General features: G+C 37.8%; 1 protein-coding gene across 1 annotated transcript; it reads left to right on the top strand.

Moving 5' to 3' along the window:
* Nucleotides 1–1,502: 1,502 nt before the first annotated feature.
* Nucleotides 1,503–23,083, top strand: LOC107806991 (alpha-mannosidase I MNS4). The gene is made up of 17 exons (XM_075219322.1): nucleotides 1,503–1,719; nucleotides 2,466–2,585; nucleotides 2,674–2,766; nucleotides 3,790–3,876; nucleotides 4,033–4,123; nucleotides 4,855–4,910; nucleotides 5,594–5,666; nucleotides 6,486–6,595; nucleotides 7,612–7,662; nucleotides 16,048–16,136; nucleotides 16,563–16,644; nucleotides 16,742–16,855; nucleotides 17,468–17,547; nucleotides 18,852–18,987; nucleotides 20,091–20,161; nucleotides 20,387–20,621; nucleotides 22,129–23,083. Exons 1-17 carry the CDS (start codon nucleotides 1,615–1,617, stop codon nucleotides 22,369–22,371), a joined length of 1,836 nt encoding a protein of 611 aa, XP_075075423.1. The 5' UTR covers nucleotides 1,503–1,614; the 3' UTR covers nucleotides 22,372–23,083.
* Nucleotides 23,084–23,554: the final 471 nt, after the last annotated feature.

Raw genomic sequence — 23,554 nt, 5'->3', positions numbered from 1 at the left:
TGTTTTTTTCTCGCAAACGCTCATATAAAGTATGCAAATTACTGCTTTTCCACATTAGTGCACCATCTGAAGACAAATATCATGCAACTCATTAATATACACTTCTTGATAGTATCACTATGTGTACTATGACGGCACCGAACAAAGCAAAGTACATTATGATTCAATCAGATTAAATTAAGAATTGAAAACAAAGTATTCAGAATTGCATGATTAAGAGACAATAGGAAGAGAACAAACAATAAGATTTAAAAAAAAAAACTCAGATAAGCTTAGCAGAAATTTAACTAAGAAACTTAATTAGCATCTTTGTCCAAGTATTACTATGTGAAGACACACAGGGAAAGAAAGTGAACCTGGAGAGCCAAAAAGGTCTGGTAATGTAGAGAGGCTTGAAGTGCCTGAAATAACGAATTTGGCGAAAAAGAGGGGATGAATGAGAGCGCAAGGAACACTGCCACCTCTAAGATTCGGTTCCTTTTGCTGTTAAGTGGTGCAGTCTGCAGTGCACTCGACTCGTCATAACGTAAGATATTTTCTTTTGTCGTCTTTTCAACAATGTTGGAAGGAGGGAAATAGAGAGAGGCATAAAATAAAATAAAAAGTGGAAAAAAGCTAAAAAGTAAAATAAAAGAAAAAATAAGAACATAAAAATGAAAGTTAGGTTGTTTGGTTCAAAACATATGCGAAAAGTATTGATCACAATAGATAATCTCTTACGTAAAATCCCGCTAGTTGGGTCTGGGAGGGTAATGTGTACACAGATACCCCTACCCGAAGGAATAGAGAGACCGTTTTCGAAAGACCCTCGGCTCAAGAAGTTAAAAGGAGACAATATTAGTACCACCATAGAAATAAAAGGAAAAATAGCAACAATATGAAAACAAAAAGATAGATGTAAAGCAAAAGCGATAGCCAGTAAATAGATCCGGCACTAGGAGAAACGAAAGAGTAGTCAGACACAATATTGCCACTAGCTATCTTAGACAAAGACCCTATCATACTAGTTTCACAAAGGTACTAGGTAAGGCAAGACTCAGCTACCTCATAACCTAAAACCCTAATACTCGATCTCCACAGCTTCCTCTCAAGGGTCATGTCCTCGGAAATCTGAAGCCTAGCCATGTCCTGCATGATCACCTCTCCCCAATACTTCTTAGGCCGCCCTCTACCCCTTCTCGTGCCCTCCACAACCAGATGCTCACACATCCTTACCGGAGCATCTGAGCTTTTCCTTTCTACATGCCCGAACCATTTGATTTTTTAGTTAATTTTCACAATCAAATATTAAACAAATTTAATTCTAAATTTTAGACTTGAACGAATAATAATCTCATGATAAATATAATAGATTATATCACATTTTTATTAATTTAGATTCTAATATAAGCAATCTTAGGATATTTACCACTATTGTGATAATAGTATTATTTTTAATATTTAATGTGGCACACGGTGTAAGCAGGTTAAGTAGAGCACGAGAATGCAAATTTCGTCAAGTTTGAGGGCCGTTTTGGGCTGTTTTACCATGTACCTCGAAAGAGGTACTAATTTTTGGATTCACATGGAACATATACTCACAGAGAGGGAGAGAGAGAAAAGGAGAGCGAGGCCATGGAAGCTCCGAAGTTGCTGCTGCTGATTCTATGCGCCTTCTTTGTAGGCAAATCCCTCGGAGATGGCGTCACTCCTCAAGAAGCCAAAGAGCTCAGAGACGAGGTCACCTTATTTATCTTCTCCTTATCAATTGTTCACTCACAGATCGACACATTTTTGAACTTTTAAAAAATTTAAGCTTGAACTTCAATTATCATTACTTTTTTTTTCTCTTAATGAATGTAGTTATGTCAAGTTTTAACGGATTGATACGATGTCCGTTACGTCAATGATTTGATATAAAAAGTGGTTACTTTCTTGATCTCTGCATAAAATTATTATTTTGAGAATCAGTTGTCAGCTCTTCAATCACTCTAAAGCTGAAATAATGGAGATGATTTCATGTTTGTCGAAATTGCAACGGGAAAAGCAGACGTAAACTAAAAAGAAAAATGTGTTCTTTACTTTATCAAAAAGAAAAATGTATTCATTATAATGAGAAGGGTTGCAGAGGAGATCGAAACATTTGAAACTGAAATGAATAAGCACAGAGCTAGGAATAGACAGTGGAGTAATGATTTAACATCCAATCTACTAATCTATTTTCTAGGTTGGAAATTAAAGCAATAAGTACACTTTTGTAAAAGGGGAAGGATATTTCTCATTAGTGCCCACCTCACATTTTTGTATCCCCTTTTCCGTATTGATCCCCCCCTTGATATCCAACACTGGTACTAGGTGGTTAAGAAAAAAAGTGACCGAAAGTTGAGCATATAATATCTTGTTCATTTTTTTCTGCTTTGCCTTCCCTTCAAATGTCAAACTTTATAAGGTGATTGAGAAATAGTGATATTTTCATTCCTTTTTAGGTGCGTGAGATGTTCTACCATGCATTTAACGGATATATGGATCATGCTTTTCCACGTGATGAGTTAAGGCCTTTATCTTGTGGAGGAGAAGACACACTTGGTGGCTATGCCTTAACATTGGTAAGAAGACACTTTCTTGCTGGACTGGACAGACTAATTTTTCTTGGTAAACATATACTTAATGTTCCTATCATGTGCATTTTCACAGATTGACTCATTGGACACCTTGGCTTTGCTTGGTGACAGAGAGCGGTTTACTTCTTCTGTTGAATGGATTGGTAAAAATCTTCGGTTTGATATTGTGAGTATGGCATTTGTATGAAACTGAATGAATATTGGAGTGAATGATTTTACTCTTTAAAAGACATTGCCTTATGAACTTCGGATAATTAACTTGTTGGAGTTGGATTTAAAAGCTCTCCTCTGGCTTCGTGAAAGTTCTTTTTCCCCATTAATTTTTTTTGAGTGCCATAGAAAGGTGATCTTGAATATGACTGTAATAATTCCTTTGTATTGCTGGGAAATCAGATGCCTTTAGTGGCCGTAATGCTTCTAATGTTGAGAATATAAGCTTTCATGCATGGGGTTTGGTGTTCGACTTGTATGACACAGTCAAATTTAAGGACCATCGAGTAGTTTGACAAGGTTAAACTTTTGTTGCAAATCTCAATCTCTCCCTAGACAAGATGCTTTTGTCAATTCAGCAAATGACTACCTTGTGTTAGTTATTTATAAATAAGAATATTAAACAAGTCATTTTTACTTGTAAAGAGAGTCATTTTTATTATGTGCTAGCTTTATGTAGCATGTGATATGTGGGTTAGGCGGATGTCACGGGTTCGAATCCTGCCACAAACAAAAAGCCTGGTATTTAAGTGGAAAAGGGTAGTGGGGCGGATCTATTATCCACCGAGTTTCAAACTGTGCGCCACTAACACTCTGTGATTTCTCGGTTTTCAAAAAAAATTATAAGCTTAGAGTTTGCTTGCTATTTATAGCTCATTCACATAGAAGTGGCCTCCCTCATTGTGAAATTTATAAGCAAGACACCCTTTAGAAACTGGCCTCAATATTTGATATCTTTTGCCTTTTTGTATCCTCCGGAAGTGACCCTCAGAGTATCAATACTTCTAAGAAGAACCTAAGTTTTTTAAGATAATTGAGACTTTGTTCATATACCCGGGGAATATTGTTGAAAAAAAGACCCCTTATAAAAACTCTTGGCCCATCCTTCACTCTGCTAATGGTTAGCCGGGAATGAGTCTGGGAGTTCGATTTCATTTGCTACTTTTCTGAGTTCTGAAAATTTACTATGTATTTGCAGAACAAGACAGTATCTATATTTGAGACTACAATACGTGTCCTTGGAGGTTTAATTTCTGCCCATCTCATTGCAAGCGACTATAACACGGTATTATATTCATATGTGTGTTACCTTTGTGTCTTTTAAAAAGAATTACTTTTCTGAAACAGCCGAGTATGCCTTCTATGTTTGTTAACTTTAGAAAATTGAGAGACTCTAAGCTACTTTCTCCAAATACTTTAACCAGGTCCTTTAGAACTGCAGGGCATGAGGATTCCCACTTATGATAATGAATTGCTTCACTTGGCTGAGGACTTGGCACGGAGAATGTTGCCGGCATTTGATACTCCTACAGGTATCCCTCGTGGAATTTGGTTTTGGCCATATCGATTGGGTAGAATCAATCTTGTTATGAATATTGTGTAATTATTGAAGGTATGTTGGATGTCTATTAGAACCAATTAGGGAGGTCATTTTTCTTGTAATTGAGTAACCTTGATTTCCCTCATACCTTCGAATAGTTGAATAGGTGTATGTTACTATTTAAACACCCCGACAACATGAGGGAATAATCAAGCTAAACTTTCTCTCAATATTCTTCCATGTTCTTTATTCTCAGATGCTATCAGAGCCAGTCTCATTCCTATTGTTGTGTCTCCATATGTTGGACCTCCTTAGTATGGTATCCACGGTCCAGATGTCCTGTTCTGGGCATGCAATAGAGTGTTAGAGTGTCCCATATTGGTTGAATGGGTTGTTGTCAGTCCTTGTATGATTTTGGACTATTCTCACCTCATGATATAGCTTTTGGGATTGAGTTAGGCCCAAGAACCATTTTTTAACATTGTTATTGGGTTGGGTCACCCTCTGACAAACAACTTACTTCCAAATATTGCTTTCTAGTTGGAGGTAATTTAGTATCTTGGAAGATATATAAAAAAATCTAGTTGCGAGATCCAATGTTGAGTTTATTATATCTACATCTGATAAAAAGTTTAGGTTAATGAAGTGTGAGTTTGAACAACACTTGCCTGTCCTAGTAAAAACACCCTGCCTATCTTACATTCTGAATTACTTTTGCTGCAGGAATTCCATTTGGATCAGTAAATCTGTTGCATGGAGTCGACGAAAATGAAAGCAAGGTATTTCCTCTTTGTATTCTCCTTTTCTTCTTTGGAAGTGCTGTATTGGATTCCGCCTATAGTGGTATCATGCCTAGTAGGCAGTGGTTGGGAGCAAAGACATTCTATATTCAAGCTCGCTTCAGATTAACTTATCAGTTAAAAAATATTTATGACTGTCCTGGTTCTTAATGAACATGTGATCTTGTGCCTTTTCTTTCTAATATGATTTGGAATATTTTGTTCTAAGCCTAGTTGTAATTCACAATTATTTTGAAGACAGGAATGTTCTTATACAGCATTGTTGCCCTATTCCCACAAGTAAAGAAGAGAAAACCAGAAATCCTCTTGATCTGATCATTTTTGTATCCATCTGACAGACATGAATAGAGTTAGAAAAGACGGACATATTTCTATCTTTTGAAGTCTGTTAAGGGTTACTAGTAAATAATTTTTGAAGATTGACCTGGTTGGTGGTCTGCATGAGAGTCAAGAACCAGTATGAAAATATTCTCTCTTGCTTGTTTGGAGGACCATGTATGTGCAACTACATGTGCTATGCATGCCATAGGCATTTATTAGATGTCTGAGCTATTAAAGCTATCTGAAACTCTACTTGCTTTTAATTCTTAATCAGCTTTCCTTGCCTGAGACGTGCTCACACATTATTATCCTATATTAAAGCTATATTTTTGGGTGCCTAGATAACATCAACTGCTGGTGGAGGGACACTGACGTTAGAATTTGGGATACTCAGCCGCTTAACTAATGATCCCAGTAAGTAAAACACTCTTGATCTGATTTACTCAATTTTCCTTTCATCTTCTGATCTTATTCAAGAGGATCTTCAGTATTTTGTTCAGTTTTACTCATTCTAATTACCCTGACATGAATAGTTGTTTGTTTCAGCTGACATAACATAAGGTACACTCTTAGATCCTTGGTGGAAAGAACTCGAAAGAGCTGTAATGTAGGTAAAATGAGTATATCTTTAGGAATCCAATACCCTCGCTTAGGAGCTTGGGTCATTAAGTTTTACTCTTTAACTTGGTTTAGTAACAGACCTTAGATATCATTTGGGTTCTTCAAAAGATTGAGATTATTTAAGTTCTTTCTACTTTGTACTCAACTGAAAGAAGTATGAAGAGAAAAATCTGGACCTGTTAAGGAGAAATACTTTCTTTTTTCCCCCTTTTCGGGGGTGGGGTGGGTGGGAGTGGGGGTGGGGGGTGGGGAGGGGGCGGGGATTTGAGGTGAGTCAGGCTGCGGAGGTTCCCAATTTGATTTCTGAAGTGTAGTCTACTTAACTGTTAACATTAGAGGTGGTACACTCATCTGAGCTTTTAAGAACAGTCAACCCTTTATATTCTGACCGTTTATGGAGATATGTCATCCATTAGATATCTAGTGTGTTGTGACTGTTAATGTTTGGACACAATTCCCATGTCTCAGGCCCTTTCAAGTAGCAGTCCTTCTAAAATGTTCTGAACAGTAGTTTGTTTCCCCCTTCATCGTGTGTTTGGTAAATTGAGCATGTAAATTCATGCAGTTTTGCTTTGGGAACTTATGCTTATTCTTGTTATGATGGAAATGCAGTTTTTGAGCAAGTTGCAAAGAACGCAGTTCGAGGATTATGGGCTCGCCGGTCAAAGATTAATTTAGTTGGTGCTCATATAGATGTTTTTTCTGGTGACTGGACACAAAAGGTCACATTCTTTCAAATCTAGGACGTGCATTTTGTCATTGTGATAGGCATGATAGGAAATTTTTGATTTGGCTTGATTCATGATGTCACACAACTTGAAATCCTTATTGTTTGTCCGTGCTGTTGTGCATGGAATAATAGGTAGACTAATGGAAAGAGTGAAGGGAATATGCCTGGGGGAGGAAATATATGGAGGAAAAGTCAGTTCAGCTGTCCAGCTGCGATAATTTGATGCTAAGTGCGGGAGAGAGAGGTAAAAACTGGGGGGTGGGGGTGGGGGTGGGGGTGGGGGTGGGGGGGATGGGGGAATTGACTGAAGGGTATAGACTGCAGTTTCCAGCTATGCTGATTTCTTCTTGGGTTGAAGAGGCAACATGATAAAAGAGAGGTGGGCTGGACAAAACACCTTTTCCTGCTCGAAATTGGCCCCTTGCTTCTAAAATATCTGGAAAGTGAGTTGTCTTTCAGTTTTATCTCCTTTCTCCAAAATTTAAAAAAAGGAGAGAAAATCCGGAAAAAAAAAACTGAAATCTTTTGAATTTCATGATATAGTGTCTGAAATATAGAGGGGTTTGAACTACAACTACGTTAAGGATATCTACCTTCATCTTTGACTCCTGTAACTAAAATATGTATTTCTTATGCATATCTGTAGTACTTCCCTTTGATAATGTATAATGTGTAATCCTTAGTTGATCATTTTTTAATCCCTAAACAGAAGAGTGAACGTCCTCTGTGTGCATCATTGGATCTAACAGCCAGCCCTGCTGTTTGTACCTCTTGTAGAAGGATTAGAACCTAGATATTTAAGGGGTATGATTGACTCAAAAAGCTGGATACATTAAAGGAATGGTTTCAACTACGCATGGCCACTTTGACTTCGTTAGTAATTCCATCTCCACTTAGGATTCAGGAACTGTCATTTTTTTAGCACTGCAACCTAGCATTATCGGTTTTCTGCATTTCTTTCACTTTTCCCTTTGTAGTCAAGTAATATAAAATGTTCGTTCTTTGCAGGATGCTGGGATAGGGACAAGTATAGACTCTTTCTATGAATATCTCCTAAAGGTAAATTCTCAACTGTCCAGAATAATTGCTTTTGTACAAAATAAATAAATAATACTCCTTTTGATAGTTTGTTTGCTTGTAATCATTAGAACTCATTTCTTATTGGTAGTAAAAGCGTAGAATAATGATCTTTATGTCTATTCTACTGTTCCTATGCTCCTAAACATGTTTTTTCCATCATGATTCTGGACTTTGTTAATATAGAGCAGGATACTGATTATTTGTATAGCCGGACTTAATTAGTTTGGGCGGAGACGTAGTTGATTGATAATTTTGGACTTTGTTAATTGTTGGATTGCCTCAAAAAAAGCCTTGTATCATGTAAAACACTGACTGGTTGTATGCTTTGTTACTCTACTGGTGCCATTGCTCCAAAAGTTACTTCTTCTGTTTTCTGGTTTGAAGCTTCACTCTTCCTGACGAATTCTCCACTTAATTCTGCACCTATGAATCTATCTTAGGGATAGTGTCTGTTTAAAACGTAAGTGAGAATTATTCGGGAAATGGTTCTGTTCTAGCTTTATGTCAAAAAGAGAGAATTGGAACAGTTTAATTGCAAACAATAACATGGAATTAATGTTTATGTACTATAGTCTTATTTATTTCCAAAAGTAGCTCTCTTTTTTTCCGTATTGCTAAAAATCTTATACACGTTAGTTTAAATCCTTGATTCTGTCGTTGTTTACCTTCTTATGGATGAGCTAACCACTAGTGTAGGGTATGAGGTTCTATGGTGCACTATTCTGCAGATGGTTTTGTGTTAATTGGTGAAACTCGTGAAGGGTCGACTAAGAGCTTAAATTGTGGAGAAGCATTACAGAGATTCAGCTTTAGGATGTGTTTATGAGACCAACAATGTTACAGGAGTGAATGTTTTGCTTTCCTAGAAATGCAGATGTTAAGATGGATGTGCAGTCATATAATATCAGACTAGATTTATTATAAAAGAAATATTACACTAGATTAGAAAACGATCACATCTGAAATAAGTAAAAGTAGCACATATAGAGATAAGAGAATAAAATGAGAGAATATCAATTGAGATGGTCTGACCATGTTCTATGCAGACCTTTAAAAGCACTGATCTGTAGGTGAGATACTATGACAATTGAAGGAGTTAAATAGGGACCAGTAAACCTGAAATTTATTAGGTGGATATCGTTGCAAAAGATCTATAATATCTCGAGATTCTTGCGGGTTTAGCGAAGAATAAAACACAATGGGAAAGAAGATCCATATAGATGGTAACAACTAGGTGGAGTCAAGACTTACTTGTGTGGTACACCTACATTAGTTCCAGTATTTGCTAGAAGTTCTTTTTGGTTTGTTTATATTCATATGTCGATGTAGGAATAAGCTTGGATTTAGAGAACTTCTATTGGCAACCCCTAACATGCCGTAAAAGACAAGTTCTTGAGTAGTGGAATGACATAGGACCAAATAGAGCAAAATGGATAGAGAGGATTCAGACGACCGACTCTACTAGTTCCGTGTGGAGGTGTAGTTGTATTCGTTTTGTTTTAACCATCAATTTTTTAATCTTTTGTATGTCCTTTTTTAAAAGAGTATCTTGTGTAATTCTTTTTTGAATTGGTAACTATTGTATATATTATAAAAATCAGTACATAGGTTGCACTGAAAACCAAATTTACATAGAGAGAATTTATAGATATTCTAATTTGAGACCTAGCAGGATCCTAGTATGTCTATGATTGTCAATGTATCTTCTGTGTACATCTGTTTGCACCAAAAACAAAATAGAAGAATACAATTGAGTTTGATCTTCTGCAGTGAATTGCTTCTGTCTTCAAAACATCTAGTATTCCTTTCCCTCCAGACTGTCCACCAAATACATGCCGGAACAGTCCTCCATCTATCTCTGCTAGTTGCTTCAGCTCCAGCTTCTTCCCAGCTATAAATGACATCTTTAATCCTGTATGGCATTGACCATGAAATACCCCTAAGACTAATAAAGATTTTCCATAGTTGGTCTGTAATCTTGCAATGTAGAAACAAATGGTTGACAGTTTCTGCATTTTCCCCACACAGAAAACATCTTGAACACAGAGAAATTCCCCTTTTTATGAGATTATCCTGGGTTAAAACCGCCTCCTTTGCTAGTAGCCAAGTGAAGCAGGCTACCTTGTATGGAATCTTTGTTTTCCATATATGTTTCCAAGGCCATGTGTCTACCTGTTGATTATCATGATTCAAAATCTTATATGCATCCTTCACTCGGTAAATCCCTTTGTTGTGCCTCTTCCACCATATTGAATCCAAACCTTCCTGTAGTCCTGTAAATGCTTCCAGCTCTTTGTAGAGGTCAGTTAATCTTGTTATCTCCCAGTCATTCAGCTGTCTTCTTAGAGCTATTTCCCATCCTTGACAACTCCTCATATCAGCGACTGTCTTATGCTGGTTTTGTGCTAAACCGAACATATCTGGGTATCTTTCCTTTAAGCTTCCAATTCCTAGCCAGTTATCATTCCAAAATGATGTGTTCCTTCCGTTGTTCACTCTTATGGAGGAGTGATTCTTCATTATTGGCCAAAGTTCTCTGATGGATTTCCACACACTTACTCCATATGATGTACTGACTTTTTTTGACACCCAGTTGTTTTCTTCACCATACTTTGCTTTGATCACTTTGGCCCATAAAGATTGGGGTTCTTTAGAGTACTTCCATAACCATTTAATTCTAAGAGCCTTGCTTTGGTTCTTCAAATTCCTTATCCCTAATCCACCTTGTTTTTTATCCATTGTTAGTGTCTTCCAATTGACTAAATGGAAGACCTTTTTCTCCTTATTGCCTTGCCAGAGGAATGTTCTTCGGAGTTTGTCCAATCTCTGTAAAATGCCTGCTGGAATTGGGAACAAAGACATCATGTAAGTAGGTAGAGAGTCTAATACTGAGTTGATTAGAACTAGCCTACCCCCAATGATAGGTACTGCGATTTCCATCTTGACAACTTCTTCTCACACTTTTCTATGACTGAATTCCAGATTTCTTTTGATTTGGATCTTGCACCAAGAGGCATCCCAAGGTAAACAGTTGGTAGGGACCCAACTTCTCCTCCCAATATCTGAGTCAGTTGCCCCATGTTGTTAACTTCATTAATGGGAAAAATATTGCTCTTTCTCCAGTTAATGTGTAATCCTGATACTCCTTCAAATAAAACCAAAATGATCCTTAAGAATCTAAGTTGGTCTTTTTCAGCATCACAGAAGACTAGAGTATCATCAGCATATTGGAGATGTGTGATCTCTAGATTGTTAGCCCCACTCCTGTTTACCTCAAAGCCTTTAACCCATCCACTGATTTTAGCCGTTTTGATCATGTTGTTCAATCCTTCCATGGCTATGATGAATAGAAAGGGAGATAAAGGATCACCTTGTCTGAGACCTCTGTGTGAGTGAAAATAACCTTTAGGACTTCCATTTATAAGAATGGAGAATTTCACAGTAGATATGCAAAATTTCATCCATCTAATCCATTTTTGCCCAAAACCCATTTGTTCTAACATTCTTAGTAAGCTCCAGTTCACATGATCATAGGCCTTCTCGATATCCAATTTGCATAAGATTCCAGGTTTTTTCTTTTTTATTCTTGAATCCACAGCTTCATTGGCAATCATCACTGCATCAATTATTTGTCTTCCTTTGATGAACGCCATTTGTTGAGCATCAACAAGTTTCCCAACCACCCTCTTAAGTCTTTCAGTTAAGACTTTTGAGAGCAGTTTGTAGAAGCTCCCTATTAGACTGATCGGTCTGAAATCTCTTAATTCTTTCGCACCTGTCTTCTTTGGAATCAATGCTATATATGTTGCATTGAAGCTTTTCTCAAACATCTCATGTGAATGGAAGTTGTTAAAAGCCGCCATGATATCTTCCTTCAAAATGTCCCAACACTTTCTGAAAAAACCCATTGTGTATCCATCTGGACCTGGAGCCTTGTCACTTGCACACATCTTCCGACTGCTCAGCACTTCTTGTTCCTCAAAGTTACTCTGTAAAGACTCTCTTTCCGATTCAGAAATGCTTGAACTATTTTCGAAATTGACGGTTGGTCTCCACTGTTCAGGTTCTGTGTATAGCTCCTTGTAGAATTCAATAATCTCGTTCTCTATTCTTTCTGGATCCTCGATTACTTCATGTCGAATCATTATTTGGTCAATGTTGTTGTTTCTCTTGCGTGCATTTGCAGTCCGATGGAAAATTTTTGTATTCCTATCCCCTTCTTTGAGCCACAAAGCTCTTGATTTTTGTCTCCATGCAAATTCTTCATTCTTGAGTTGCACCTCAATCTCCATTAGAGTGGCTGCTTTCCTGACTGATTCCTCCTCTGTCAACGCTCTTAGTTGTTGCGTTGTCTCAAAATCTGCTAGTTGACTTAGCAATTTTGATTTCTGCAGTCCCAAATTGCCTTCGTAACTTCTGCTCCATCCTTTTAGCTTGCCCTTGAGAGCTTTTAACTTGCAAGCTAAAATGTAATCAGGTCTTCCTGAGAATTCAAAAGATCCCCACCACTCTCTAATTCTGTCCTCAAAACCTTCCACATTCAGCCACCAATTTTTAAACTTAAAGTATGATTTAGCTTGTTCCCACGCACCACAGTCTAGAGCCACAGGTGAATGGTCCGAAATCAGCCTTTGTTGGATAGTTTGCTTGATGTTTCTGAGCCTTACATCCTATTCTTCTGAAATGAGAAATCTATCAATTCTTGAAGCCGCTGTATGATTGTCCCCTTTGAACCAAGTATAGTTTCCTCCTTCAAGTCGAAGATCTATCAGCTCCATATCTTCTATAAAATTCGAAAACTCCACCATCGCTCTGGACCTCCTTGAGCATTCCCGTTTTTCAGAAGGGTACCTTGTAACGTTAAAATCGCCACAAACCGCCCAAGGACCTTCCATCAATCCCCTCACTGCACCAATTTCACTCCATACTTTTTTCCTTTCTATTCTACAATTTGGAGCATACACTCCTGTTATGTGACATTGAAAATTCTGTAGAAGAGCGTCAAACTTGCACGTCAAAGTGTATGCACCAGTCTGTAACACCTCCCCTTTCCATACTCTGCAATCCCATAACAACAAAATCCCCCCTCTCGTGCCGCTAGCTTCTAAACTTGCATACCTAACCCATCTACCACCCCATATTTGCCTGACTATTTCCTCGATATCCCCCTCGACTTTTGTTTCTTGCATGCAAATAATGTCTGCCCTCCAATTCTGCACTTGACTTTTTATTATCTCCCTTTTCTTCTTATCATTTAGACCCCTTACATTCCAGGAAATTACTTTGATCCTCATATAGAAATAATTGATAGATCTCTTCCCCTACTCCTTTTCCCGTCACTCTTGAATTTGACATCGAAAGAAGTCAAACCTTTTAATTCCAGTGATCCTTTGAATCTTTGTTTCTTCACCTCCAACTCTGTCTCCACCCTTCTAACCTGTCTGCAGCTGTCAATTTGCATTAACAATTCCAGTGCTTCTTCTTCATGTCCTTGGAAATCTACTCCAAACATTTTCCCCAATTTGATCATATTTTGATGGACCCATATTGTTGCATCCATGTCTTTATCCAATAATGGATTGTGTTGCTGAACTGCTAAAGGATTCACCTCCTCAATTTCCCACTCTTGAATAGGGCTAAATTGCTTTAGATGTTCCAAAGTACTTCCCATGTGATCATTCCCCATCTTTAAGTTTATGCTTTGCTCCCCTTCCTTCTGTTCCAATCTTGTTAAATCTGCTCCACCTTCTGGCTGACTGCAACTGGTAATTGTTTCCTTTTGCATACTTTCACGATTCACATTAAGGGTTTGATCCCCTGGAGGTGACTCTTTTGCCCCCGATTGAGAAGGTCCTCTCATTTCCTCGATATAAGGCTTTAGCCCAGTATCATCAGAGATCTCACACGAGAGGTCATTAAAAATGACTTGTGCAGCCATATCGGGGCCATAGGATTTCAACTTGACTTTTGACACTTTACTGCTTTGATTCATCGAAGTTGAACCTTGTGTAAATTGTCCACTTGCTTTTCCTTTACCAGTGTTTAGCTCATACCGTGTCTTTCTTTCAGCCCAGATTGGGATGAAGAATTTGATACCGTCTCTTTCAATCCCCACCTCATTGGGAGTCTTTCTGCCATCACCAGCAATTTTGATTCTCGCCCACTTAAGATGATTTTTGAGATCAGTTTCTTCTTCTGTAGCTAACCAACCCCCACATAGATCTCCTATTTCTTTGAAGATCTTTTGTGACCATAGATGTAAAGGAATCCCCATGGCTCTAATCCAGCATGTTTCCTCAATTTGTGAGTTTGGAATGCAACCGGCTGTATGATTCCACCAATCCAGATGAAGCTTGAATTTTTTCCATCTCCATTCTCCTTGCACAATCTGCTCTGCCATGAATCTGTTTGGAAATTCAAAAAGAAACATGTTTCCTGTCATTTCATAGATGTTTACTCCGTATGCTTTGTTCCATGAAGCACTAGCCCATCGCCTTATATCTGCTAAAGTGGGTCTCTCATTGATTTCTTTCCCTAAAGACCCGATAATGCATCTTTTTAGTAGGCCTGTGTCCTCTCCTCCAGTAGGTTCCAAAACAGTGATATCGCCATTGTTCGTGCTGACCCTTGCCTCTTGAAGAGTATTGGATTGCCATTTACTCTCCTTAACTGCTTGGGCATAAGGGAAATTTTCCACAGTATTTCTGGGTGGTACTATGGGATTCAACTTGGTGGATATGAATCTCTCTATCTTAGCTGCTATGTCTTTCCAGCCAGAATTCAAAGTTAACTCTGGGATTATAATCACTGACCTCCCTTCTCTCTTCAGTGACAGAATACTCATATATCTTCCATGGACGTTAAATTTCCTAGTACAGAAATGTTCTGTCATTTGCTCCTTGTACTTCCATCTCTTCACTAGATTGTTTTGATCTGTCGACGCTTCTTTAAGTGCAAAGCATATCCATTCCATTGCCTTTCTACCCATGGATGATCTTCTCATCATGTTGCGGCTTCTCTCCACCCATTCAAACCAAGTGTCTTTGTTGGAGTTCCATCTGGTGATGTCAAAAGATTTGAATCCTGCGTTGAAGTATATCCTGTTGTCTCCCATATTGTACTAATCAGCTGCTCAGGTTATGGAATTTTAGGGGTTGTTTGGAAGTTATCACCGTGAGCTATAAAGCTTGAAAAAAAGAACAGAAAAACCAGAATTCTGGACAGAGAGAGATTCCCCGCCACCGAAAAAAATAAAAGTTGTCGGAATTCAGAAAAAGTTGTATGGATGTGCTCGGAATTTCCCAGCGAGCAAGCTGTCCAAAACAAAAATTTTGAAAAGTGGCCGGGATTGAGCTCACGCGCCGGCGCGTGGTGTTTGGCTCGCCGGAAAGTGCCGCGCGTGGAGGCGCGTGAGAGACTGTTTGTCGGAGCTGTTTTCAGAGGGTTGGTCGGAATTGAATAAGCATGCTCATGGTGTTTATGGATCCTCAAGATTCCTTGTTCTCAGACTCCTCGGGGAGTGTGTCTGAGAGCTCAAGAAAATAGAGAGAGAATTTCTCAGTCTCAAGGAAGCTTTAGTTTTAACAGTATCTTGTGTAATTCTTACAATTCAAGATTCAAATATTCAAATTTTGAACGGTGTTTATATTCAGGTAAAGGACTCTTTCTTTTTTATTGACTTTTTGGTGATTATAACCATCCATGTGAAAATAATTTTGAATATGAGGAAACCATAAAGCTTCCTGGAATATTGGATATTGCCATACTTACTGCCCCTGTCTTATCTGTATTTACATTAAACTCGGGGGGGGGGGGGGTTACTCTTTGGGGACCTATTTCAATTATCATATCATCTCTTATCTATATTTAAGTAATTTCGAAGCTCGTAAACACTGAATAATTTCCAATTATGCTGGGGGAAAACTAGAGTTGCATGTGTTTCACTATTGGACAGATGGAAAGTTGTATTGAAAAAGTACCTCCTTGCACTTCCCTGGGCGTGGAGGGGGAGGGGGAAGAGGAAAAGACATGGTGTTGAAAGGATGGTTATATTCTGACATTTACCTCTAGGAGATTTTGCTATGGCGGGTTGCTGAGATCAGAAAATACTTATTGCTAACATTAGATTCCTGTTCTTTATGGACTACTTTTAGTCACAAGCTTTTCTGTTGGCATTTTCAGGATCTTGTAATTGACAACTGGAAGTTCACATTTGACTTTAAGGAGTTAGGAGTAGTTTTTCTTTTTGAACTAAATGAGTTAGTAGTTTAATTGCTTCATTTCACAAACTCATGAATTCCTATAGGTTGATTTGTATGTAAATTTTCCTTAATCCTGACCTACTCATTCACATATTTATTTCAGGCTTATTTGCTATTTGGGGATGAAGAATATCTTTTCATCTTCCAGGAAGCTTATAAGGCTGCTATGCACTATCTCTTTAATGATCCTTGGTAAGTAATGCTGCTTGCTAAGGCTTGTATTCTATACGGAGAAATCCCCATGGCTGTATTCCATTGATGTTGTTAAATCAAGAGAACTAATATAGTTATTCTTTTGGAAGTGCGTCACAACATGTTTAGGTTCATTTAGTTTGAGTATGACTACATCTCATAGATTATTTCTAAGGACATTTTAGAACATTATCCACTTAATTGTTAGAGAATAATAACTTCCATTATTTTGCAGTACGTAGGCTAAGGCTCCTAAATAGGAAGCCCAATTCTGTAGTCAATAAACAAATCAAGAAGATATTTTCCTTATTCTCTCCTGTATTATGAGTTGGTACTCCACAATTTAAAGTCTTGCCCACCCCTAATTTTCTCTTGTTCTCTAGATCTAAAAGTTCTATGCAAATTTGCCTTTTTCAATATGTGTAGGTACGTAGAAGTAAATATGAATTCTGCTGCCCTTGTCTGGCCTTTATTTAACAGCCTGCAGGCATTCTGGCCAGGTCTTCAGGTGATTTGGTTATGGAGATCTCTCATACCCAAGCAAACCAATTGTTTCCTTAAAATGTTATTCGTAGACGGAACTAACTTTTGTGTATTTGTTGAAGGTTCTAGCTGGGGATATTGAGCCTGCCATTAGAACACATGCTGCTTTCTTCAGCGTCTGGAGAAGATATGGGTTTACCCCAGAGGGTTTCAATCTAGCTACGCTCACTGTTCAAGTACACCATCTTACTCTTGTCTAGTTCTTTTTGATATTTTGAGTTTGTTTATGTGCTAGTTATTTTACTGGGTTGTTGGTGTTGTTATTGTACTTGTGCATGTAAAGTGACCTAGATATAGGCAGTGCCTGTTAGCATGAAATTGCTCTGGGTGGACCTTTTATGTGCTTAAAATGAAAACCTCCATTGTATTGTTCGGTTGCTCAACTTAGCCCACATCACGAGCGAACATATAAGGTTAAAAGGTTTCATTTAGCCATCTTCATAGACATGCCTTTGACTCGTACAACTATTTCTCCATCGGGTCATTCTGTGTACCACTTTATCATTCTTTTAGCAAGTCACTTTTCAGATAAAGTCGTCCATGTAAGTGGATAGAACGTTTTAGTGATAAATCATTTCTCATTGCTGTGAAATATAAGCAGTCAGGCCACCACGTGAAGTCTTCTTCCATCTCCTCGAATTCTTTGTGCATTGATCTTGTTCCTTCTATTGCCTCTTCTTGTGCTGACTGGGCACCTGATTGCTATTGCTGGTGTGGTTAGGAGTGGTTTGTTTACTGTATTATCACTTACTTATCTTATGTTTTATTGTATTTTGCTTACAATATAGCAAGGCCAGAAAAGCTATCCTCTGCGTCCGGAATTGATTGAGAGCACATATTGGCTGTACAAAGCTACCAGAGATCCCAGGTTGGCGTGTTTGCTCTTGAATTGTGTTTTTCTTTCGCCTACATTTTTCACTAGTAAATTTAACCCGGAACATTATTGGATGATTGGTCACTGCCTTTTTCATGATTGTATCGTGTGAAGACTAATATCTTTAGGCACATGCAATCTTCAGAGGGTTAGGTTTTTACTTATTTGTTTTGCAGTCTATTCAATCTTTTAACAAAGCTGAAATTAAATGGAATTATGGAAATCACAACCAGGAAAGATCTTACAGTATGAATGTGCTGTATATCCAAGTTAGCAGAGTCATTCATTCTTGGAACGGAAGATCACGTCTTTCTTGCTTGACATTGACATCTTTTAGCCCATACATGTAAGCTTATCAGATACATATGAATTTACTAGTCTTTCCCCCCAGAATGACCCAGACAAAGATTCCCTCTGAAGTCTGAAGAAATCCTTTTTAGATTTCCTATTGGCAGTCCTTACCAAGTTTCCTATCTATGATCATTGTGACATTTGTTATAGCCTGGATGTTGAATCTGGATGTGTGTGAAGGTAACCTCATAATTAGGATTTATTATTACTTGTCTGAGGCACCCAGGAGGGCCAAATAGACACATAGCGAAAACTCAAACTCCTACAGACGATGGGAGTTGAGGAAATCAAGTAAAGTGTCTATATCGTATACATCTAACATGTTACACCAAAAAAGCCAAAAGAAAACTCAGTTTGAGTATATGGTTCTGCTTTATCTTCAGAGCATCCTTGGTTTCATTTTCTGTCCGAAGGACCAAAAAGCAGTTTTCATCCAAACCCTTTTTTAGGTGGATAATACTTTCTGTTTCAACTTCACACAGATAGCATCTGTTGCTTAACTGTAGCCCCTTTTTCTGCAAGCTCTCTTAAGTCAAACAGGATTCATGAGCCACTAGCCAAGAGAAGCATATCACTTTTTGAGGAGCATCTTTTCTCCAAATCTATTTCCAAGGCCAAAAGGAGATCTGAACTGTCCCTTCTGTTAATGTAGTAACAAGATTTAACAGTAAAAACACCTTCGTTTTGTGCTAGAAATTTCCTTCCTTGCATGATCCAAAGAGATTCCAGAAAGGGTGAAAGAATGGTTAATGACTATGCACAGTTTGAGTAAAGCTGCACGGTCATTGCTACACTCTGAAAATTTGATTTCAATTATTTAAAATTCTCTTTCTTTCTTCATTGAGTGCTTTCGCTTCCTGGATAGCAATTTAATCAATACACTCAGACTTTAAGGGTTGGAGCCTTATGTTTCTTTTAATTACATCTATTAAATCATTTTGATGTAGGTATCTGGATGCCGGAAGGGATATGCTAGCTAGCTTGCAATATGGTGCCCGATGCACTTGTGGATATTGTCATATATCCGATGTTGAATTTCACAAACAAGAAGATCACATGGAGAGCTTTTTCTTGGCAGAAACTGTAAGGAATAAGGCTCAATTTTATTTTACCGTGTTCTGTCTGTGGTATATCAGTTTATTCCTGTGTCTTGTTTAGACGATATTGAGTGATTATGAGGGACTACCTACATGAATATATATGGGGTATTATGAGGATCGAGGACACTGGAAAAAGTAAAAGCACAAGAGAATAATTTTCATTTGCCCTTGAATTATTTCTTAACTTCAATTTTAGTCCTTTAATTAGTAAACACACTTTTTACCTTGACATAATGAGTGGGTCAAGCACATTAAGTCCTTTTGCTGCAGGATTCAGCCAACTGATGGAAATTAATAGCCCATCCAGCTTCGCTGAATCTCCAGGCCTTCTACCTCCTGACCCTACAAACTTTCGCTTATGCTCTGCAACCTTAACTCTGAATCTCCAAAAAATTATTCCTAACACATTGTGAAGCACTTAAGGAAGCATTGATGTATTAATGGATTTGTGGTTGGACATCTTATAGAAGTCTAACTTAGTGACGAGATTAAGGCAAATACAAATCTAATTTAGTGACGAGATTAAGGCAAATACGACTTCTCTTGTAACTTCTATGGTGAGCTAATTCAAAAGTCATTAAGGGCTGGCATAAAAACAGATCAGATTGGTGGATGAATGATATGTCTCAGTTGTGTGTGCACACACCGCTTTTCTATTGTGAACTAATCGCAGTTTTATGACTAGTGGCTGTGTGAATAGTGAAGGTGATCTTGTACTGATCTTAGCTGAGCGTAAGCGGAGTAACCTTATCGTGTTTTATGTCATATTACTTCTCTTTTATCTATGAAATAAGGTAAAACATCTTTGCACTAATAAATTGATTTATGTCGTATTGATTTAACCATGATTTGAGGACTACTCTCATGTACTGGTATTTTGCTTCATTGGCTTGAACCTATGCATGATTACACTTGACAATCATCTGAACAAAATTCTCTCTCTCTCTCTCTCTCTCATATATATATATATATATATATATACACACACACGCACACACCCCACATCGTTGTCTTAATTATAATTGTTTTTTCCCCTGTTCCATGTATTTGGATACTTCTCTAATTGATATTCTACTATTTTTTCAGGTTAAGTATTTGTGGCTTCTTTTTGATTTAGCTGCTGGTCCAGATAACCTGGTTGAGAATGGCCCATACAAGTAAATCGCCTATACCATTGCTTGTATTCATTATTTACTTTATTCTTTAAAGTTTCTGCCCTGCCCTTCCTCCTTCCCCATGCGAAGAAAGAAAAAAGAAATGTGTTCAAGAAAAACGAAAAAAAGAAAATTCACCACTTTCCGTTTCTTTTCCTTATGTCTTTAAATTTTCTCCATCTTCCTTCTACTCACTCAATATTTTTGGCATTTCTTTTAATTTTGAAGGTATATTTTCAGTACAGAAGGTCATTTATTGCCTGCAACTCCTCAAATATCCTTAGTACGTGAGCATTGTTCCTACTTCGGAGCATATTGTAGGAACAGCAATTTGATACTGAAAACTCATACACCTGAGAGTGCAGAAACTAATTCCAGTCACTCTCAAACACAACCTGCAGATTCAAGTTTCCTATCGCACTCCAGTTATCAAAGTTCCCCACCTATAACTGGTTTGATTAAGGTCAGAAATTTAAAAGGTTCTTATTGACTAATTCCTATTAAATGTTTAGTTCAATCATTGGGAATTTGCTAACATGAAATTCCCCGTATTTTGGTTTTAGTTTAGCTAAGTAAGCATGACGGTCCGAGAAAAAGTTGGACATAAGTCTTAGTTCTTTTTCTTTATTTTAGAACCAATTTGCAAGATGCGCTTCTTTGATTGGACTCCAGGCTTTGTACAGCTTGATCTTCAAGTTGAAATTTTACAAACTAAAGTTTCCTAATACTGCTTCAAATATCTGCAGTTCAAAAAGATATAATATTTTCTTTTGATGAAGATCAATAGATCATAAAAATTTTGTAGTTTGACTTGGATATTTGTTTGGTAGAAGAAATGTTAAAAGTAATTCTTGTAGTGTGGGTGTGAAATTTGATTTGACTTGAAAAAAATCACATGATCGTTTAAGGTTGAATTGTTTAGCTAAGTTTGAAGGCTTGCAGCCTTTTTCTGTGGGTGATTAGTACTATTTTTCTTATGATGTGGAATACAATGGGTCTGATAATCCTCTCAAAGAGGTTGGTAATCAAAGTAGCATTTAAAGAAATGGAGACAATTCGTGGTTTTGCTTGCAAGAGACCAAGCTGGCAGAGGTAATGAAACAGGTAGCTCGTAGTGCGTGCGTAATAGATTGGGTAGGTGGATTCTACAGATAAAGGGGCAGCATACTGTATATTTGTCTCATGGGCAAAAGGTAGATGTTTATGGTCAAGGGTTAAGGTGCTTAATCGTGCAATACTGGTGAAATATTACACTAACTTGGGTGTCTATCATAAATAGGTACATCAACTTATCAAACAAAAATTAGTATCGTTTTTTTCAAAATAGGTGCACATCCATATTCTTGGATTACTCTCCCTGGAGAAGATACAAATTCCTGTATGGGCTAAACTGCTAACTGCTCTAGTATTACGGAGATCTTGTTTTTCCTTTTCATAGTTATCACTATCTTCAGACATGCAGGAAAAAAATACATTGGTATATTCCTACATTATGCACTAAATGAAACAAGCTCATGGCAGAGAGGGGAGGATGGGAGGTTTCTTGTGGTAGATTCCAATTTGGACTTAACTCCAAATTTTTTAAGTATTAGGGAGCTTTAATGTAGTGACTGTATTTCATTTTAATCTTCCGCTCAAATTCTCATAGTTACTTTTTTGCTGGAATTTTGAAAGTTATATAAGGGAAAGTAATTTTATTGGTCGAAATGTGTGAAATTCTTTGGATGTCCTAAAATGGAAGATGTCACATAAAATGAGGAGACACTCCATTTCTGAACCTTGATTTAATATATTGTTCTATTTCATATGGATACCATGGCCAGTGACCCTCCAAACTGCTTTAGCGGGAAAAAAAAGGAAAGAAAGAAAAAGAAAATGATATATATATATATATAGAGAGAGAGATTTCCCATGTTACTGGAAGATTCATTTTCACTTGAATGCTGAGAGAAATTTGTTTTTTATGATAGGGACTTTGTCCAGGGCTAACCCATGGACAAAGATTTGGCTTGTCATTCGTGGCTCCGGTGGATCCAAGTAGTGAGGACGTAAATTCAAGTCAAAGGGAGACAAGTGAAGTTCAGAGTCATTCAGTTGTGCTGATTTCAGACCCCAATTCTGAAATTTCTTTATCAAGTCCCCATAATGATCATGACAATGATCCAGTTCATGCGCCACAAGAAAAGAGCCCCTCTTCTAAAGAAAGCAGATAAACCGGACACAGTGTGTAATGGAATTTAGCCTCGTTCAATTTGCTTTCCATCAAAGGACTTCCTAGCGTTGGTCATGATTTGGAAGGGGTTCAAGCTTCAACGTCCTGGAAGGTGATGTCAGGGTTCTGCTTGTATATGGTGATTTGGCTGATACCTGTCGGTACCAGAAGATGGGCACTAGTGGCAAGAGCTCGAATTGCTTTTTTCAGAGTGCCATGATTCTTAGAATGGTATATTAGGAATCACAGTCATATACATAATACACATAGAAGTATCCTGCAAAAATATAGGAACCAGGAGGTGACAAAACATGTCTAACAAGGTGTCATCCAGGACTTCTTACTGTATACTAAGTTTGCTAACATTTAACTGTTGCGACGGAGTTGGGCAAGACGGATTTTTCTGGTGATTCCAGATCAGAGACAGGCAGAGTGACTAATCAATTTTGTACACTTGAGATTGCTACCACAAGTTATTGATTCTGTTCCTTGGTCAGTTATTTTCTACAGGCAATGTGGTATTAGTTTGCCCAAATTCAAGTTTGTAAATCATGTACTCTAATAATATCAGTCAGTGCCAGATGGACTGCATTTTTGGAGTGTTTTGGACCACATGTTTCTGATTCTATAATGGACTTAATTTAGAATTGTTATACTTAAAGCCGTGTGTTAGCTCAAAATTGGTTTAATTATAAAACAAGTCAGTTCCAGCTTATGAATTTTACATCAAAAGGCTTGACCTATAGCGTAATTGAATTTAGAGCATTTCCCCCCTTGTTTATAGACTAGTTTCTCGGAGAAGTTGAACAAAAATGCAGAAAGTGGCTATAAAGAGGTCTGTATAAACCAATTATAATTTATGAGTTGAGCTTGAGCTTGAGCTTATACGCATGTCTTTGATCATAATTGAGCACAAAATTGAGCTTTGTAACACTTCAATGTTAAACGGGCTGATAGAACAGTTCCAATGTTGGTTATGACAATGTGTTAGACCTCCAACAATTGAGCTCGACCGGACAACAAGAGTGTTGTCATGAGGCAGCAAGAGTGTTGCAAAGCTTGGTGCATGAGCAGCACCAATGTCAAAAATGGGAAACGGGCAAGTGATGGCCAAGGCTTTGACGGAGGCGAGGCAGCTTGGCATGGACTTGACAATGAGTTGCGGGCTAAGGATGGCACTTAAT

The sequence above is a fragment of the Nicotiana tabacum genome, chromosome 8, assembly GCF_000715075.1.
Source record: "Nicotiana tabacum cultivar K326 chromosome 8, ASM71507v2, whole genome shotgun sequence".
Classification (NCBI taxonomy): domain Eukaryota; kingdom Viridiplantae; phylum Streptophyta; class Magnoliopsida; order Solanales; family Solanaceae; genus Nicotiana; species Nicotiana tabacum.
The sequence above is the reverse complement of the archived record's forward strand: the minus strand, read 5'-3'. Positions and strand labels throughout refer to the sequence as shown.

Coding starts and splice junctions, on each gene's coding strand:
- LOC107806991 (XM_075219322.1), top strand. CDS start 1,615: ATGGAAGCTCCGAAGTTGCTGCTGCTGATTCTATGCGCCTTCTTTGTA. Junction 16,645..16,741: donor CATTCTGGCCAGGTCTTCAG/GTGATTTGGTTA, acceptor TATTTGTTGAAG/GTTCTAGCTGGGGATATTGA. Junction 16,856..17,467: donor TAGCTACGCTCACTGTTCAA/GTACACCATCTT, acceptor CTTACAATATAG/CAAGGCCAGAAAAGCTATCC.